Source organism: Pseudopipra pipra, chromosome 4 (assembly GCF_036250125.1).
Source record: "Pseudopipra pipra isolate bDixPip1 chromosome 4, bDixPip1.hap1, whole genome shotgun sequence".
NCBI lineage: Eukaryota > Metazoa > Chordata > Aves > Passeriformes > Pipridae > Pseudopipra > Pseudopipra pipra.
Window position 1 is genome coordinate 37,124,296 of NC_087552.1, and position 20,587 is coordinate 37,144,882.

The following is a 20,587-nucleotide window of genomic DNA, read 5'->3' on the forward strand; positions in this document are numbered from 1 at the left end:
CAACTCCCTTTCCAATGTGTCACCTTTAGGTCTATTAAGTCCAAAGTTCAGAGTGCTCCCGGAGAGGAATATCCCTCCAGCGCTGCATTGTAAGAAGAGTACAGAAAAGGTTGGGTCCATGTGGCATAGCCAGATAGTCACTAAGGCACTTGGCACCTGCAAATAATGGGTAAAAATGAAAAGTCCCTGTTAATCTCTGAAGGGAAAACCTGCTGTGAAGAATCAGGTTTCAACTAAGTTTCAACTTAGCGCACACAGGGTGAGAAAGGGGAAAGATCTTTAAAAACAGGGATGGGTGACAGGAATCTAGGTAGGTGCAAGAGTAGCAAGCAGCTGCCACTCCTGCAGCTTCCTGAAGGACAAAATGTGTGTATGTGTGTGTCTCTGTCTGTGATGGACAAAAACCTCAGGTAATAATGGAAGAGCTTCTTTTCAATCTCTTCAAATGCAATCAAAGTCCGAGGCTGCTTATGGTTGGTATTTTATTTTCTAATGGAGACAGGCACTCAACAAGCCACTATTGCTTTGGGTTGGGTGTTTGGGTGTCCAGTAGAGTAATAAATTATAAATAAGGGATTTCCATACAGCAGTTTAATTAAAATTAGGGCAATTACCAAGGATTCTTATTTCCTGTAAAATTAGCATATGTGAAGGGCTCATCCCCTTATCTTTGCTCTGAAGAGCTGTTTCTGTAAGCATTCAGCACAACACTATTTCTGTTTAATGACAGTTCTCACTACTCCCACCACCCAGTTCATCAGAGACTGATGAAATGGGAGCATGTAAAACCTTCCTAAGACAGACTCCCATCACTGGCTTTTCTAATGTGATATACCAAAATACTGTGCTCCCCCATACACTGTGATATTTGTCACATCTATTGCCATAGACTTTTGATAAGTAACATTCCTGTAGCATTACAGTATTATTTATATTTGCTTTTCTGCTTCAGAGCAACAAAATTTTTTTTTTATTACAAGCGTAATTATTAGCTTAATGAACTTTATGACCTGTTACACTGTTGACAGTCTTTTTCCTGGAGTATATTTAATCTCTTACAGAATGTGTTCTGGCAGAACTCTGAGGGTTTTTTCACTCTTAATGTGTTTTTCTAAAATTTGCTTAGCTGACAAACATCACCTTCTAAGTATTACTTGGAGTGTCAGGGAGGGCACTTTTGAATATTCTGACCTGTACAAAGCTTGGACTCAATCCCTTAGATGACATGGTGCTCAGCTTTGTGTCACCTAAGCATGGCAGTCAGAATTGCAAATAAATCAGAATTGCAAATTGCAAATCTTAAAATGCATGAGATTTAAGGAAGATTTTAAACTAAACATTCCTATCTCCCTGCTCTCAATTAGGGGATTAATTGTTACTTAATCTTCTTTTTTTCCAAAGTAGTGATCATTACTGTATGGTCAGTCATGAAGTCTTCTCCAGCTTCTTGCTCACTGAAATTCCTAGTGCATTGTGCCATACTAACCCATGGAATCTCCCCTGCACACACTCAGTACATGATGTCAGTTCTCCTGAAACTAATCCATTCAATGTGATGCCCCCAGCACAACTCTAAAGAGCCCACAATGAATCCAAGGGTATTCCAGTCTATTGCCATTTGTCATTCCTAGACATCTGAAGCACTTGGCTCTACTCATTATTTCTTTAAAACTACAAAATATTTTAGAATTAAAATAATATTGGTTTCACCTCTCAAGGTAAAGGCTCAAAAAGTAGTCCATTTTGGGGTAAACTTAAAGAAATGCAACATCTATGGTCACAAATTATTAACATTTTTGTTTTCCATTTTATTTGGCATAAATTTCTGCCCCTCCTCTTCTCCCCCAGTTTTGACCACTGCTGCCTTTTCATGCAGCTGCAGCAATGAGATGGTGGCTCTCACACTCCAAAGATGCCAGTTAACCTGTTTGGCTCAGCCTCACAAGAACTTACAAAGCACTAGTTACTTGTACTTCATTGGCATCTTACCAATAGTCTTTAAACAGGCTGCATGTGATTACTGTGGAAGCAGATTTTGCACAAGTTGCTTGCACTGTGCAGCACTCACTTGACTAGATACCATCATTTCTAGTTGGTCTTGCAGAACCTTCCATCTTCCATCCCCTCTACATGCACATTAGGCATGTACGTCTGCAAAATTGGTTAGGAACTCACCAACTAAACCTCATGTTGCTTATGAGCTGCAATGCTGGAGCTACTGAAGTAGCTTTAGACATGTTCAAGTGGCAAAAACTATGAGGTGCTTCAGACTTGGATTTAGGCACCTGAAGAGTTATATAAGCTTTTATTTTAGTGTGTGCAGAGATGTCAGTCTGTGTTTCCCATTTCAGTTATCCAGTCCTACATTATTAAGCATTATGGACTAGGTATCTACACAACTACCCTGGCCCTTGGTTTGCCTTTACTTATAGCTGTGGGAAAACTGGAATGATTAAGAAGTCAACATTTATCTATTAATGACAAATAATACTGTAGCAAAGGTGATGACTGGCCAGAATTCAAACAGAGCAAAAGCAGAGAAAAGCACAACAACAGAGCAGAACAAAATAAATCAAATTCAAGCAACCATAATTAACCACAACCTCAGTGGAGCACAGTGTGCAGCTGGAATGTTTATCTTCTATACAGTAGTACAGTAGGTCACATCCAAATGTGACCATTGAAGGTTTTAAGGGTTTTTTTGTTGTGAATTATTTTAACCTAAAGAAATGCCCCTGGGCAGTAGAAAATGCGGTATAGGCACCTATACTGAAGCACGTACACTGCAGACACCAGCCAAAAGAGAAACACTGGCAAAAATTAACAGAACATGGGATTCAGAAAAGAGAATTTTACTGTAATATGCCATTGCTAAGAGTGATCCTGGAGCATATTTGAATAGTTCCTCTTCACTGACATGGGATGTTACTGTAAGCAGCAGCTAGCTCCAGAACAGAACCCAATGGAGCTGATCAGCAAGGACAAAAAGGGATCTAAAATTTTGTTTCAAGTTTCTTTGATTACAAAATCACACAAAATGCAATAATGCTAATTTCAATGGAAAAAAAATCCAGTTAAGTGAGGAACCAATTAGAAAAAGATTTGGTAGATTAAATTAACAGACAAGAATAGCCAATGCTGAAAATGGATTAAATGATATCATGGAAAAAAATTAACAACCAAAGTTTTTCTTCCTATTGCTCACAACTGAAATCCTCATTATTTTGATACCAATATTTGGTGGCTTTGAAAATGCTCAAGAGTATCTCAAAAAAAAGTATTAAATGAGGAATAAATATCCACAGCAATTCAATACACACAATTTTCTAGTGCAGAACAAGAGAAGATAAGTCTGATGTGAAAAGTCTCTTCTCAACTGAGATGAGTTAGCTTTTAGCTGCTGTTATTTTCTGAAAGGGAAGCACAATGAATGAACAGTACATGTACTTTCTGGTCTCATCAGCAACAGTGAGAGGACTAAATACACAGGACATTAGAAATGCGGAACTGAAGCTACATACCAAGACCTGTCAACTTATTTTATTTGTATGTCAGTGATTTAAAGACTAACTGTAAACAAAAATACTCTCATGTATATAAAATTAATTAATATTACAAGAAATTATTCTGTAGCAAGATTATTTTATAGGTCATATTTTGCCACAACATGTGAATTAAATGAAAGTAATTAATAAGTACAGTGTTATAATTAATTCAGTCTGGAGCAAATGCTACCAGTGCCTGTGTGTAGATACAGAGTGATTACGGTATAGGTCAGAGAAATAGTTTAAAATTCAAAGCAGTCTTATAAGTGATTATGGTTTTTCTGATTTAGCAAAGAAAAAAAATAATTTAACTTTGTTTCATGTTATTTTAAGACCACGATCTCGATCAAGGGACAGTGGTGATGAAAATGAACCAATTCAGGAACGATTCTTCCGGCCTCATTTTCTGCAGGCTCCTGGAGACCTGACTGTTCAAGAAGGAAAACTATGCAGGATGGACTGCAAGGCAAGTGTCACACAAAGGATAGCAGCAACCTTTTGATAACATTAGCTGACTCAAAAACCACACCGGTTTCTTTTCGAAATTATTTTGCCTATTGCCAGTTTCAGTGCCTGTCATTAGGTTAATTAATCTCCCTTCTTTTGAGTGAGTAAGTGCGCAATAAAAGTTTGCCTCCCCTCCAATGACAGTGCTTCGGGCACACAGTAAACTGATTTATAGAATTCAGCTATGCTGGGGTGTGGAGGGAAGCAGCACATGCTACAAAGACAGTGTGCCTCTCCATTTTAAGTCCTTTTACTCCTTGAGTTTTGAACTCCTGTTAAAGTTTCAAACAATAGAATCCTGATTAATGACTTTGCTGGACAGAAATAATGCAGGCTTGGGTGACTTCCGTTTACTTTATGCTGACCTATTTGGGAGAAGCTATTTGTTCTTGAGCAGTCCCCACAGCAAGTGGCACAGCTTTCAAAAGTACAAGACTTGTTGACACAGACTAGTATTAACTAGTGCAGGCAGTGCTGTCACTAGGTTACACCTAAGTGGAATGGAACTTAAAAGTTCAGTAATTAGTCAGCTAACATCTTTTTGTCTGCAAGTTTTCCGACAAGAAGTTAATCTAGAAAGGAGTATCTTCTCATTCCACTTGAAGAGCAAACAATAAAAAAAGACAAAAGGTGTCACCTTGCCTTTTGTTTTGCTGTGTATTATTATTTAGCTTCTAGCCTATCTAAACACTTGATCTTTTTTCAGTCATGCCCATAAGACATCATGGAATTCAGGGAGTTGGCCAGAAAGTAAGTAAATGAATACAATTGACTCAACGTGTAAATCAGGACAGAACTAGATCTCTAAAACTTTTGGTACACCTGTGGTAGCAAACACCACCAAACTTCTCTGAAGTAACAAGTCAGGTCTCCTCCAGTGTCTCATGTGGCTAAAACAATTTCCCATTATTTTCCTTATACTCAAGGTTAGTGGATTACCGACTCCAGACTTAAGCTGGCAACTTAATGGACGACCAATTCGCCCTGATAGTTCTCACAAAATGTTAGTGCGTGAGAATGGTGTGCACTCCTTGATCATAGAACCAGTCACATCCAGAGATGCTGGAATCTACACATGCATTGCCAGCAATCGAGCTGGTGAAAATACATTCAGCCTGGAGCTCACTGTTGCAGGTAACATCTTCATGCTAAGCTTTCAGGCTGAGCACTGCCAGGATAACATCAATAAAGAAAACATAAGTGACATCAAAGGATGTGATTGAGGGGTAGGGGGTAAGAAAAGGAAACCTGGCAGTAGCAGAACTATGGTATATTTGTAGGTGAGATATTTGTTATGTTGTGGCATAAGTTGACTGGCATGTAATATCTGTGCACACAGTTAAGAAAGAAGGGCTGCTGGCCTGAGGCATGGCTGAGGCCACAAACCAGATGATTTCCATGAATATTTTTCTTAATGACAATCTAGATGCGCGCTTACTGCCGAGCAGCCAGCAGGATATGACCTGTGCATTTCACAACATATCAGACTAATGCCACTCCAGACTTCTGGTAGAACAGTTCCTTCTACAATTAGAAGTCCACACTTTTATGGAATATCAAGGAGCACTTTTTACCAAGCATAGTGCAGCCAGTTTATCTAGTCTTCATGCTCTACATTTCAATTCTTCTGGGGAAGAATCAGCTCTTTTAGCGCGCACTTTTCCCCTACTAAAATATGGATGTGACTGTTTTCTTCAGAGGAATCACAACTGAACTTTGTATTTAATGAAGACAACACTTATGTTTCCTGCCACTGAGGTCTTTCATTATCGTTTTTAGCATGCTGCTGAAAGAAGGGCTATGTTTTCACAGACTAGTGTCAACATAACTGCAATCTTTATTTTCACAGCTAAGGAAGTACAAAAAGCACCTGTGTTTATAGAAAAGCTACAAAACACAGGTGTGACTGAGGGATTCCCGGTGCGACTGGAGTGTCGAATCTCGGGGGAGCCATCTCCTCAGATATTTTGGAAGAAAGAGAATGAGTCACTCACATACAACACTGACCGAGTGAGGTTAGACTGTCTTAGAATAATCTCCCCCTGTGTAATTTCAATGATGATATATCCTGTAACACAAATAAAAACTGAAAAGGTCAGAAGAATGCTTCGTGTGAACAGTATCTCATAAATAGTGATTGTAATAATTTATAACATTTACTCAAACTTGCAGCCAACATGGCAGCTGAGCCAGAAGTAAAATGTTACTTGTTTTCCATCATTAGACTTATACAACTACCTTTGCACTTCAAGCAAGTGGCGAGCTAGTTTTTCTCTTCCAGAACCAAGACTTACAGAAATTTGCTAGTGAAAAATCAAGGCTCTTAAGGAATGCTATCTGCTTTTCAGCAGAAACTTTGATTCATAATTCTGCTGTATAGTTAAGAAACTAAGATTCAGTATTTTAAATTCTAAGATGTTCCTCAAGTTCCTTTATCATTTCCTCAAAAAATTCGGGTAAGATCTGGTGTCCCTGCTACTCCAGATGTCTTAATCTGTAATTGTAAAAGAGAAGTTACTTCATGCATTTTTTTCTTCTCAGTTTTCAATTCAATTTCAATTTCAAATTGTTAAGCATACTCAAGGTTTTATTTTCTACTTGCTAATTTCCATATTAATTAAAAGTGGACTATAATTAATCTGTAACTAAGATTGGATCAGTTTATAATGACATTTTAAAATAGTCTACACTGTCTGGCAATTTAAATAGTAATTTTCTACTTTTCTTTTGATTAGCATGCACCAAGATAACTACGGCTACATTTGCCTGCTTATTCAGGGAGCTACAAAGGAGGATGCTGGCTGGTACACTGTTTCAGCTAAGAATGAGGCTGGGATTGTGTCTTGCACTGCCAGGTTGGATGTTTATAGTAAGTGATTTCAATTTTCATGATCACATAAATCCCCTGAAAAGCAATAGTTCTATAAGTTTTAGTTTGTTCACAGAATGGTTTACATTGGTCTCTCTTTCTTTTGTTTATAGTTTCTCCTCAATAGTAAACATCCACTTCAAGACAACAAATGCTCTGTCAAAGTACATTTCACCATCTTTCAGATACCTAAAACAAGTGCATGCTTTCTGTTTTTGCTTAGTACATTAAATATAGCTAATTAATAACAGATAACGGCATGATTACATTATTTCTGTGGATCATTATTACTACTGCTCTGCTAGCACCTCCCTAACCTTTTGTATTCTTTTGTACATTAGTCTGTAATACACCTGTGACAGCTACCAGAAGTGTAGTAGATGTTTTTACAGCTTTCTGCTTAATTACTCAGTTTGTTCCCTCACACAGTGAATGTTTTCTTAAAGCAGTATCTCTTACCAGTCTTCTCGTAACAAGAATTAAGGCGGGGTAGGGAAGATGGAAGGGGGGACACTGGAATGATAAAGGATGATTTCTGGGGCGGTGAAATACAGACTTGGCTCAGTGTTCTTCAGCGTACAAGGGTTGGCAAGGGCAGCCATATCATTTCCTTTTAAATACAACAAATAACCTTAGAACAAGCCTGTTACTGTAATATGAGTGCCCGGAAACAACCTCCTTGCTGTCACCCTTCTCAGTGGCACTAGGAAAGGTACAAAACAATGCCAAAAAGTAACAAACACAGACCCTGTTGTTTTTGGCTTACCACATCTGAAGGTGAAACTAGATGCTGGGAGAAAAAAAAAACAACAATGCCAAGAAATTAAACAAACTTACCTTTGATATAATGGTTTTCTGCTGCTCAGAAGTTAGAAACTTCTTTACAAAGTTAGTAACCCCTTACAAAGGGTTAATTGAGCATCTGGCATGCTTTGATGCACAGCTCAAGAGAGCTAACATTTTGTCTTTTTTTTTAATCTACAGCTCAGTGGCAACAACCACCTCAGACAACCAAGCCAAAGAAGGTGCGGCCCTCAGCCAGCCGATACGCTGCACTTTGTGACCAAGGACTAGACATCAAAGCAGCTTTCCAGCCGGAAGCAAATCCAGTCCACCTGACAATGCAACCTGGCCTGGTAGAGAGTGATGATCTGTAGATTCAACTGCCGCTTCCATCGTTTTCTTTCAAAGCAGAAACACTGAAAGCCATTGCCATGACCAATGATACTCCTATGTCACTTTATGCAAGGGCAGACACCTTCAAGTACAAAAGATAAACAACAAACACAATAACCATATATTCCTTATTCATTATACCAAATTAGAAGAATAGATAGATTATTAATAGGAATGTACACATTGCACAACAAATCACATTCACCAGTTCCTTAACCTACATTGCTTCATAACCCTTTTCATAGATGCCAAAATACATCAGAGAGACAGATTTTTCAGAAGAGAACACTATTTTTCATTACATGCTTCATAAGCAGTAAGTAGATGCTACCACAATCTTAATGGTGAAAGATGTTTTCTTCAAGGCCGTTAGATCACAAAGAAAATCAGAATGTCTGATTATCGACAGTTCTAAAATGGCAACATGTTCTGACAGCTATAATGAACAAGTGCAATATTACAAGAATAAAACAGGAAGGGACAAGGAAGAGAAATGTAAGCAAATGCTGTATCTCTGCAAACTGCTTTCTATTCAACAGTGAAAAAAATATCTTGCCTTCAATGCTGTTAGTATGGACATCAACATCCTAACTTACAATTCATTTGTGTTTTTCCTTTTTGCTATCTAGGAGGGGGCTTACTTACAAACGTACAGCAAAGGCAGTCTAAGCAGAAATAATTTAACTTCTGCACAATAACAAAGAAGAGCTGACATGTACTAACAGTCTACTTCAGATTACACATATTGGTAACTAGATGGGAAAAAAATGCTGACCGTAGGAACCACTGCAGTGGGTTACTGCAAGGGGTGGGAGGGGCACTGGGCAAGAGGTTGAAACTGGATTTCTTGAAGGTAGTCTGTAACCTCGTAATACTCCCATTCAAGAATCTGAAATTCTAAGGTGAGCTGAAAACTAGGGAGTGTATGTATGGGATGTTCAACTGTTTAAATCTTGTGTACTATGTATGAGGATTTTAGAAATGTACAGTAAGTGAAAAATGGGTTGAAACTGCAATACAAATTTAAGTGACATGTATACATCAGAGGTGATAGGCTTGCAGATCTGAGGAAGTAGAAAATGAAGATAGACAAAAACTACATGAAATGTGCTCCTTTTTGTTTTTCTTCTGAACATAGCATGTATCTCTGGTAGATTTTATTTTTTCCTTCTCTTGACTGCAGGCAAATGACAGCTCTTAAAGGGTAGAGTCTGTACACCATAGGTGAAAAGCCTGAAGGCTACTTTCAGAATGCAAGGCAAATCCACGTCAGTGTGGAGCCCCATTTAAGTCACACCTGACTAGGTAGTTTTAAATTAGAACAAAATGAATCTCAGTTGAAGGAGAGGGAGGGATGGAAGAATTACTAGGCCTGACAAGAAAAATGAGTGTTTTGATGGTACGAGCTACAATACTTCGCTAGGAAAGGAAAACACTGTATTCCTTATATGAAGCACATATATGGTATCTTTCATTATTTATAATAAAAGTATTGAAATCTTCTATCTCAGTTCATTTATTCAGAAGTCCTTAGGGATTTGTTTGGTTTGTTGTTTTTTTTTTTTTAATTTTGTAATTGTGTACACCATATATTGCATTACTGCTATACGTGTATTGCTTTGTAAGCACACAAAGTTTGTTTTGTTTTTTAGTGACTAATAAACACAAGGTAGTACTATTTTGGTGCAGGATATGACCAGTAATGGGGATCGTTAATCTAGATTAACGTCATAGTTTGTCAGCTAAGAATAATTTGATTCTATTCTAGAAGTATGTCATATCTTTTGCCAAATTTTCCTCAACTGTGACATGCTAATTTACTTTTTTGTTTAGCTTCACTAGCATTATTTTGCCACCTTTTATTTGTATTTATAAAAATGTATAATCATTACTTTGGATTGTTGTGCTGATATAATGTGGGTTTAACATCAATAAATATTACACAAATAGAATTTTTTCCTTCTGGTAAAGACTAATAACTGTTTCAGTACGAGCATGCAAGTGTAAGATTTGTAGATTTTAAATATTTTGAATACATGAAATGTATGAGGTGAAATGAGAGCTCCATGCAGCATCTAAAAATTACTAGAATTTATCAGATTATTATGCTTGTGACCTGAAATCTTGTTTGAACAGAACAGAGGAACATGACTTCTAGAAACTTTTGCCAGAGAGAAGTACTGGAAGATGCTTTTTTTTTAATAGGTTAGAAAATATGCAGGTCTGTTTTGTATGTGTAGTAATTGCAATATATCATGACTTGCAACTGATTTAAGTAAAGGGCACGGTGTGAATGCTGTTAAATACATTTAAGAACAGCCTGCTAACAAGGCAATATCAAAATTAAAAAAAAATCATATTTACTTGTAAAATCCTGCTATTAACTAGTTTCTCCTTCTTTCCTCTCTGTTAAGATATCAGAAAAAATGCAAGATAATCCATTTTTTTTTTTAGATTTACATTTCAAGCATGGATCATTACAAACAGGATTATGTCAGCAATTAAGTGAGTACTGACATTAATGATGATCCTGCAACTTAAGTCAACGGAGTTCTGTCTGCTTACAGTACATTGTCTTTGGCTGGGAGACTATAAAACTAAGGCTGCTTTTGTGAGCTTGTTTAAGATGAGGTCATCATCACTTTTTGCCTCTGTATATATGTACAGACAGACACTTAAGTAGTAAATCACATCTCTAAGCAGCAACGTTGTTTTTATGAAAACATTCAGCTGTGCTGTTACTTAGTTACTGGGACTGTTTAGCTTTATAAATTCAGAGATAGAAGTGTGGCACAAGCAAACGAAATACTTTTCAGGCCAAAAAGCTAAAATTCTTGGAAGCATCAAAGTGACTTTCAGAAGTTTAATCTTCTTCCACATATTCCAAAGACAGATAGTATGACCTGAGAGTGTTCTTTTGCCATTTTATAGGACTAAAAAAAAAGAGCCTTGACTTTTTGCAAGACTTCCAGTTTAGCTATGGGCAGACTTCACATTACTTAGGAAGCTGATCAGTTCAAGCATATTCATAGCAGTCAAAGACTCAATGCCACAACCTTCAGGATGATGACAGAATCCTCTATCAAGAGTAGCAACAGTGAGATGCAAAATTCCACATGCGTGAAGGTTTTTCCAGCTGGGTGCTGTACCTTAACACACAGTGCCTTTATGCTGCAGCTTTAGGGCTACAGCAACAAGTAGTTAACGCACACAGTTCTTTTTCACCACAGCCAACTGGCAGTTGGGGATCAAAACCAGTCCAACTTGAAACCCCAGCTTATAAATAATTGTTTCTTTCTATATCACCACTTTCAAAGTCTATTTTAATTCACTTAGGTTGTGTGCTAATAAATGCCTTGATTCCCCACATATGGTCAACTACATCTTTATCTCTGCAAGTAGCCCAAACAGATTTCATATGTAAGTACTTCATGAGCTCACATGTCATGATACTGAGGGGATCAGCTGCATGCTCTGCCTGGATGACCCAGCTGCCAAACCCACACTGTGTAGTTTAGATTAAATAATCCATGGACTACAAATGCCTGCTTGGATTATGCACATTGGCTAATTCTCTGCCTCACAATGCAGATGTACATGCAAGGGCTAGAATTTGCTGACATCTATCTCATTCTCCTGAACTGACTAAAAGAAACAGCCTTCCCTCTACACAGATATTCTGTTTGAACAGAACTATGAGCACGTAAGACACATCAGGCAGACAGAAACAAAGCTCCTGCCCCAAGGAATTTACAATGTATTCCAGACAGCAAACAGAATTCTTTGACTTGCCTTAAAGCTTGCAACTCTAATTCAGAATTAAGCCACAGTTTGCATCCTTTTACAGAAGTGTAAATAAGACATAAAATCATCTTGTACTGCATTCCATCTCTAATAAAAATGTGTTTGGAACATAATCAACTCAGGCTTAGAGCAAAAAAGCCAGGCTAGAAGCAGCAGTACCTGTACAGCAGTGATTTCAGCAGCTGTACAGGGAATGGAGATGAATGAACTTCAGTTCAACACCACCAGGAAGGAGAAATTTTTTGCTTTATAAAACAATTGAAGTGCAACAGGTAGCCTTGGGGAAGGGCCAAGTTATGTAACCACTCACTTTCTAGTTGTGTAGTAGCATAAATGGTCCAGAAAGAGCTGAAGAACAAGAAAGCGGAAAACAATAACAATACATGGCCACTACACAGAATGGTGACACCATTTACAGGAGTTCTACAAATCTCATCATGCTGAATGCACTATGGTAGGACTTTTCCCTTCATGTTTAACAACACAATTTCAGGGAATCATATTGTCAAGCTTTTTTGTTTTGGACAACTCTTGGCTGTCTGTACAAAACCACACTGCCAAGCACAGGACCCTTCTGAGCTACCACAAAAGATACTGAAAATACCTCATAAGATTTCCCATACAACAGGTAGCATACCTGCAGTCTATTGCATATTAAAGACTAGTGGATTTTGGAGATGGCTTTTACCTGCAGCACTTGTCTTACAAACTGCCTGAGCCACTTGTAGGAAAGGGCCTGTCTCAAAGAACAATATGTTGGAATCAGATTTACTGAACATTTTATACTGTTAATCTCCAATAAAAGTCTTAGTTTTCTTAAATTGTGTATTAACTTCAACTGTACAGTCTGTACAGTCTCAGGTAATTTACTAATTTGTTTAGTAATGTACAGTAAATGAAAACCAAAATCAAACATAATTCTTCTATCAGCACAGCTATTAGTAAATCCAAAGATCTTGAACTATACGTAAATGATGCCATTTCAAGTATGGAACAGCAGCAACTTGCAACAATTTCAGTTTGTAAAGTTCCAGATCCACTTTCCACTAGGACACAAAGTGCAATCACACAACGTAGATTTCAAAACCTAAAATAGACTGTTAGGTGTTTCCCTCACAGTCCTGTATAGGAAAAGCATAATACAGTTTAAAATCTCAACAGAAGAATGAACAGATTTTTAAATTAATTTAAAGCTTTTTCTGAGCAGCAAATCCATTAAACAGCCAACTTAATAAAAGCAGAACAAGTTTTCATTTGTAATTATTAGTGCTTTCTTGCAACATGTAAAAAGGGTTACATAAAAAGGAACAGTTACTGCTAGTAACTTTAATTTTTAAAAAAAATTCATTTCAGGTCACTCTATATAACCTAAAAGAGGAGATGGAGCATCACAGTGTTTACAATCACCAGTTTCGAGGATTGAGACATTAATGTTCTGTCTCTGCCGAGGACAACTGGCATCAAAGCCTAAGGTGAAGCAAAAAGAACACAACACCTGAAGCTGGGGGAGGGGGGAAGTTGATGATGAGTGTGTCTGCACTGTCCTCACTTCCATGTTCAGATTTGTCCTGACTGCTTTTGGCAGAGTCAAGCCAGAATTCAGGATTGAACCCCCAGGAAGCAGGGCTGAGCTGAATGTGGAAGTCAGGAAGCTGACATAGCAGAGCATTAATCAGCAGTTACTACAGCAGAAATACAGTTCCTAATTACAAAGGATAACACAGTAAGGGCAGCTAAAAGAAGCTGTCCTTTTTTAGAGGCAAAACTAAGTTTACTACTTTGGCAATGCAAGCAGCTCTTCATGGACAGCTTCAGCTGAACACATCAGAATAAATAATTTCCTATAAACAAAACTCACCTTGCATATTAATTAGTATATTTGGTTCTCCCCAAAGTGGAAAGAAACCACCTTAATAAATCAATGAAAGATACAGGCACATGGTAAGCTTTACTAGAAGCCAGATAATACAGCATTAGGAAGAAAGACATCATGGTGTTAATAGAAATAAAGATTGCACAGAAAACTTAGTAAAACATAGTAAATTAACCTCCCTCATCTCATATTGACAGATTGATTGAATACGGCTTCAGTGCACAGCAGAAAGCTCAGCATCATCTCCGTGCTGAAGCCCTGAAAATTATGGTGAACTATAAAATTACAGGTGCTGTCAGTTCTATATATGACTTCCAACAACAGAGATATAAGAGCCTGCAGAGAATGGATGCAGTTCCAGTCAACTGCTGGCAGACACATCTCACCATCAAAAATCATACATGCACGCTAAATGGCATCTATACAAAACACATAATACTACTATACTGCTTCTTTTCTCTGAAGTTGTAGGAAGTTTTCACTAGAAATCTACCAGCCATCTGAAAAAATAGGATAAAAGAGCAGATTGAGAGCAGCAGAATCAAAACATTGCAACTTGGAGCTTTTAAAAAGTCATCAAAATACAGGTGAAAATCTGTTTACAGTGCAGCCTCCAACACATAGCTGCAACATGTACTTCTAGTGCATTTAGCACTAGAAATAGAGATGGAAGATCTGCAAATTAGAATTCACAAAACATCAAACTGCTTCAGTACCACATTTCAGCAATACCATATAATCAGCTTGCAGTTATTCCTAAACAAACTGTTCAAAATCATGCAGCAATTTCAAACCTATCAGCACGCTACGCATGCAAGGGCACTTCAGTACCATCAGCCAACAGCCTGGGGAATGGTAACATCCACACAACTCCATTTGCTCAGTGACATCTGCCCCCACATTCCCACTGACACTGACCCAATGTGTGTGTAATGATACCATTGGTGGCTTTTGCTTTGACAGTGTCTCAAGGTGTTTGACATCATTATAACCAAACTGGCAATTTTGTTATATACAATATAACAAAAAAAAAAAAAAAATCCCAGATCTTAACAGAGATGAGCTGTTAATATGAAAAATGAAAACATAAGATACTAGTCATGCTAATCTAAAGATGCCTGTCAAGGTACAGGTAGTATTTGTTACTAACTTAACAGACATATCAACAGCAAAAGAGCCTTCAGCACGTGATCTGAAATTGAACATGTGCATGAAAATCAAATGTAATTTGGGGCTTCAGCAGAGTTCTTACTTCTTCAGGCATAAAGCACATGTGATGACTTCTCTCCACCACTACCTTTGTCCTGTCTTTTCAAACACTGATTAACTGAATTAGGTGGGTGCACCTGTTCTTGAAGAGTAGTTTTCATTTGCTTTACTTAAATGAACTACATTATGCTTCCAGGAAAAAAAAGGTTACATAATTGCAAGAGAAAACAAACATTCCATGCAGTGCAACCTCTCATACTATGCAACACATCAAAGTAGGAAAATTTGTCTTACAGCAATAAATAATAATTGCAATGTATGTTTTAACCATGGATAATAATGTAACAAAGAGATTTTGAATGCTGGTATTTAGGTATCCACTTTCTATCCAGATTTCTCTGATCTCAGTATTGAAATAATTTCCATCTTTAAAAATCATGCCTTAAATCCCCAAACAGCTCAGGACATGGGGAATTGGATTTTACAAAACTAGTAACAGCAATGCCAGCCATCCAGTTTGCATTTACACAGGCAACCACACTTCCCTATATTCATACAGATTTGCCTACCAAGTCATTACCAATGCAGTAATGCCTTAGGATAGAGTGCCCTCAGGAGGCCGCGATGAAACCTCTTCGTGGGACACAACACTAATTTACTCAGCGCACACTAACTCAGCCAACATACTTCTGTTACCATAAAGTCTGAAAAAGCTGTTCCCCCCAACAGATCTTCCTTACAGCTGCAATATTAAAAAAACAAAACCAACCAACCAAACAAACAAAAACAAAACAAACAAAAAACCAACAACAACAACAAAAACAAACAAACAAAAATCCCAACCCACTCCTGAACATTTATTGTGTCCTGCTAGAAACTTTTACTGAGGACAATCATATAGAATCACAGATGGTTTGGGTTGGAAGGAATCCTAAAGATCACCTAGTTCCAATCCCCCTGCCATGGGCAGGGACACCTCCCACCAGACCAGGTTGCTCAGAGCCCATCCAGCCCATCAATTGTGACACATGCCTCAAGGGCAAGAAAAGACTGTGTTAAGACAGTGAGTTCCCTACAACAAGTTATAAGTTATAAACATATCTCTTTAGAGATAAGCAAAAGTAAGGCTCCAGTGACTTACCTAGGAGAAAAGATGGACAAAAGTAGTCCATCATCTTCCCAAACATTGGAAAAATGCAGAGAAGACATACAAAACAATTAACTTTCTAGGTCTACAATGCGCTTCAACTAAATACTAGAACATGCAAATCACACTACCTGTAATATTTAAACTGAATCGAACACCAAGGCAACAGAACAGGTCTGGTTTCCTAACTTGGCAGTGACAAGGCAGGTCACGTAAATCAGTAAATAATGCAATACACAACCTTCTTTTAGCAAGGATATCCTCTCTGAAGTAGGAACCCACCTGAGTTAAAAACCCAAAGCAACAATCATGGGTGAGTCAGAAAGGGGGTTGCTGTATAACAGGACCACATAATGAAGTAAATGAGAGCTGTAAATGTAGCCACCCTCAAAACATGCCTTGATGATCTCTCTAGAAATTCATGGAGGGGGTGAAAGGCCACGTAGGGACCAGTTATATAGGATGGGACAGGAGAAAAGGTCTGGAATAAAACATAGTCTGAAAGTTAAAGACCAGACCTGGACTACAGCCTTGTTTAAAATGCTCTCAAAGTTAGATGGTAAAGCTTCAATGCATGCCTGAAAAAACAGTTGTAGGAAGAGGAGTACAGATTCTTTAGGATCTGCAGAAATGTGGAGTAGTGGGACTCTGTAAATTACTTTATTCTTAAATGAAAAAAAAAAACAAAAACAAAAAACAAACAAAAAAACCCACCAAAAACAACAAAAAAAACCTCAGGAAGGTGCTGTTACTTAATATATTATTGGAGAGTTTTAAGCAATGTAGCAAGGGACGAAATATCAGATGAATAAGAGCACATTCTCTCCCTTCCACTAGGAATGGAATCATCTGTATACCTAATAAGACAGTGGTCTGAAGTTTTCAAAATTCAATTGAGAAATCACTGTCTAGCACAGTCTGACTTGAGAACATCCATACATAAAAAACACCAAAACATTTATATATAGCTTGGCATAGATTCCAGCAGCACAAGACGTAAAACCTGAATGTCTAGTTTTAATCAAGGTCATAGTAGGCATACCAGAAATACGATGGAAGTAAGACAAAAAGGCAAGATATTGATACTAAATATATAGGAGAGTCATAAAACTAAATACCAATATATTAACTCACCAAATCAAATATGCATTGAATATCCAGACTCTGTTGTTAGACAATATCATTACCCACACAACCAAGATGATGGCAGTACCTATGACATTTAAGGAGTATAAGGCCAGCAATGAAACTGTAATGACATACAGCAGTAATGAGCAGCTTGGATAAATGTCACACTGAAGAGGTCAAGATCAATCTTTTAATACACTCTTTTCCATGCAGTTGATTGGGACCACCCAACTCTGGCTGTGGTCTCCAGGACCATACAAGGCCTGAGCCAAAATGCTATTTTCAAAGACTGGCTTTGTAACGGTCACTTTTATTTCTGCAAGTCTGTTGACTAAGTTTTTTAATAATGACAGCAGTCCACTACCACTTCCATAAAAAGACTTCCATAAAAAAAGAAGCAACATATAATAAGAAAATATGTTAAAATGAAACCAAAAAGAAAAGTCAACAAAATTAAGATTAAATGCTTGATGACAACACTAAGATTGTATGTACTGAACTTCAGTATGATGACTTTAAATACACACATCAAATTAAACTTATTTTAGTGGGGAGGAGGAAGCTAGCATGTGCTAAAAGCTACTAGAATTTGAACATCAACCTTTGTAAAACCAGCAGTCTAGCTTAAGCAGTCAAACAATCTGTCATGGAATGTAAAATTTACAGGCAGATCAGAGTGTAGAGGAATAATGTGCAAAAGTGCATTCACACTGACAAGCACCTTAGGAACAGGAACCATACCTGAATAAGGTAAGCAGATGATCAAAATAAAAAGCAAAGTGCTCAGAAAAGAGAAAGCCACAGAGGAAAAAAATCCCCAAACTCTGAACAAAATCCTAAATCAGTTTTCGGTACCATGCAGGAACTTGAGCAGAACTCCTAGGCAACTTGTTGCAACAAGGCAAGCAGTTGAAGATTTTACCCCTCAGAGCAAAACATCAGAAGAGGTTACAGAGGAAAGAGTGACAAATGGGGGAAGCTGGGGGCTATCACTCCCCAGTTCTAATAGAAATCAAGTAACTGCACTGTGAAACTTCTGGGTTAAAACTGCCTCATTAACAAGTGACTGGAAGCTGGAAAAAGTGACAGCAAGTTTTTGGGAGTTTAGTGGGTGGAAGGGCCATTTGCTTTTTAAGAAGAGATTCCAGAGGGATCAAGGAAGTACAGATTAATTATATTTTTCTGTGCATAGCAAACTACCAGAAATCATTCTAAAGCCACAGACAACAGGATCAACATACTGAGGAAAGTCATAGTTGCATTTGCAAAGGAAAGCCATGTTTGATAAACATTTTAGAGTTCTCCTAAAGACTTAGATGAGAGTATGGAGATCTAATAATACTGCATGCTTGAAATTCTAAAAGGCATCTGACACATGCCCTTGCCAAAAACTATTAAAGAAGTTGTCATATCAGTACATTGTTTACAGATAGAAAAGAAAGGGTATGAATCAGCAGTTGTTCTTTCCTAAGGACACAGACTGCCAAAAGAACACCACAAGTACACAGTTGGGGCAGGCAAAGTACAACCTATTCCTAAGGGTTCTGAGACAGCTGTTTCTGAAGCCCACAGTGTATTCCTCTAACACTAAATTACTCAAAGTAACAAAGGGATTGAGGAATTAAAAAACTGCAGAACCATTTCACTGAGGAAATAGGTGTTAAAACAAACAGACTAAACTCATAGATATCTGAGAACAATTCATGCTGGGAAAAATACAAAAAATCAGACATATATATATATATATATATACACACACATATGGAAATGGACTCCCAAGTTGTTCATTAATTATTCAGGATTGAGTTATTGTTCTGAAAACATAAGTGCAAAGGTTAGGAAAAAGCAAAACAAATTCGGCGTTATTTTTGGAAGCAAGATAAAACAAAACATGAAACACTTTTTTTTTAAGAAAAAATCCACAGTGAATACTGCAGGCAGTTCTACCTGTGGCTCCCTCCCTGAGAAACTGAAAAAGTAAAGCAAAGCTCAAAAAAAAACCAATGTAAGGTACAAAAGAGCTTACCAGCAACAAGTAATTAAAAGAAATATGACTCTTCAGTATGAAATAGAAACAACTGAGGCAGGCAGGATAAGACAGAAGTCCACAAATTCAAAAGCAACATAGAGAGTGCACAAGAGGGTTGTTTTAATGTCTGCAGGCCTCAACCAGAGCTACCAAATGGTCAGTTCAAACATATCAATCACAAATTGCTGGTGGTACAGGAGTCTTCTAAGGGGACATACACTCGACCTACTACCTACCCTACACATTCCCTACTTCCACCATCTGTGACATCACATCAGGCTAAACAGAACCAGGATTACTGTTTTCAGTTCTAATTTATCAGTCTGAAGAAAAGGGGAAAAAAATCTTTCAAAAATATGATCTAAGGCTACCAACACTTCAGTCTGGTCCTATGGCAACCGCAATAATAAAAACATAGTATGCACTGCAACATTTTAAAAAAATTACTTAGTGACATGCTGAGATTCTTCTGACAGTGTTATTCCAGGTTTTAATCACTAATGTAAACTAAAAATGTCATTGCTAATAACTTATTTAACAGCTATCTTACCCAGCAGAAAAAAGGGGTAGTAATGATTAGGGTCAGAACTCACTAATAGGGAATTATTTCTAGTCTCTTAAGTTTGGCTTTTGGTCAAGATATGTCACACAGGCTTCATCTATAAAATACCAAGAACAGGTATGGGCAGTAGCCAAATCACTGGCATATTACTACTTGACTAGTAAAAAAGGACCAGCTGTCCTTCCTCACCTTCAGTGCCCTTGGAAAAAATTCTCTGGCCAATTCCTTCTATCAAAGAGAAACCTAATTAGCAATTATATTGTTGAGGCAAAGACACATACAACACATAACTTTTCACAGCAAATAACACCACCTCTACAAAGGGATAACAGGAAGGACTCCTGAAAGGATTACTTTTAGTGATATTATATATTCCAGAGTGAGTACACAACTGTAAGGTAAAGCATAAGCAGGTATTCTTTCCAAAAATGCCAAGGCAGTGGAAGGATTAAAAAAAGGTTTATTTCAGATGCAAGGACCACTATTTAACAAAGGCCCTCTCAGGACCTCTTTATCCTCTCTGTCTCTCCCCTGCCTTCCAAAGGCCTCTGTGCATGTCTGTTAGGGCTCTCTCTCTCCTCTCACATATCAGAGAGAGAGGCTAAGAACTTCTCTCACAATGAGGGGTGGCAGGGGAGAAAGCATTGAAGCTGCCTTTGAGAGTTACCCTTTAGGTAGAAAGCCTTCTTAAGTGAAAACTGTCTCCTTGTAACAAAATATTTTGGGCAGAAAGGGTAT

The 20,587-nt window shown here is 37.7% G+C and overlaps 1 protein-coding gene across 11 annotated transcripts in view; it reads left to right on the forward strand.

Moving 5' to 3' along the window:
- Positions 1-10,049, forward strand: part of PALLD (palladin, cytoskeletal associated protein) — a 200,670-nt gene extending 190,621 nt beyond the window's left edge. For 10 of the 11 annotated variants that reach the window (XM_064652425.1, XM_064652427.1, XM_064652429.1 and 7 more), the window contains 5 exons: positions 3,879-4,011; positions 4,979-5,186; positions 5,902-6,067; positions 6,788-6,921; positions 7,906-10,049. In XM_064652425.1, the coding sequence (XP_064508495.1) occupies positions 3,879-4,011; positions 4,979-5,186; positions 5,902-6,067; positions 6,788-6,921; positions 7,906-8,078 (814 nt within the window). In that variant the 3' untranslated portion in view covers positions 8,079-10,049. Of the gene's footprint in view, positions 1-3,878; positions 4,012-4,978; positions 5,187-5,901; positions 6,068-6,787; positions 6,922-7,034; positions 7,086-7,905 lie in introns of all 11 variants that reach the window. The other variant, XM_064652428.1, reaches the window with a different exon arrangement.
- The last annotated feature ends 10,538 nt before the right edge of the window (positions 10,050-20,587 follow it).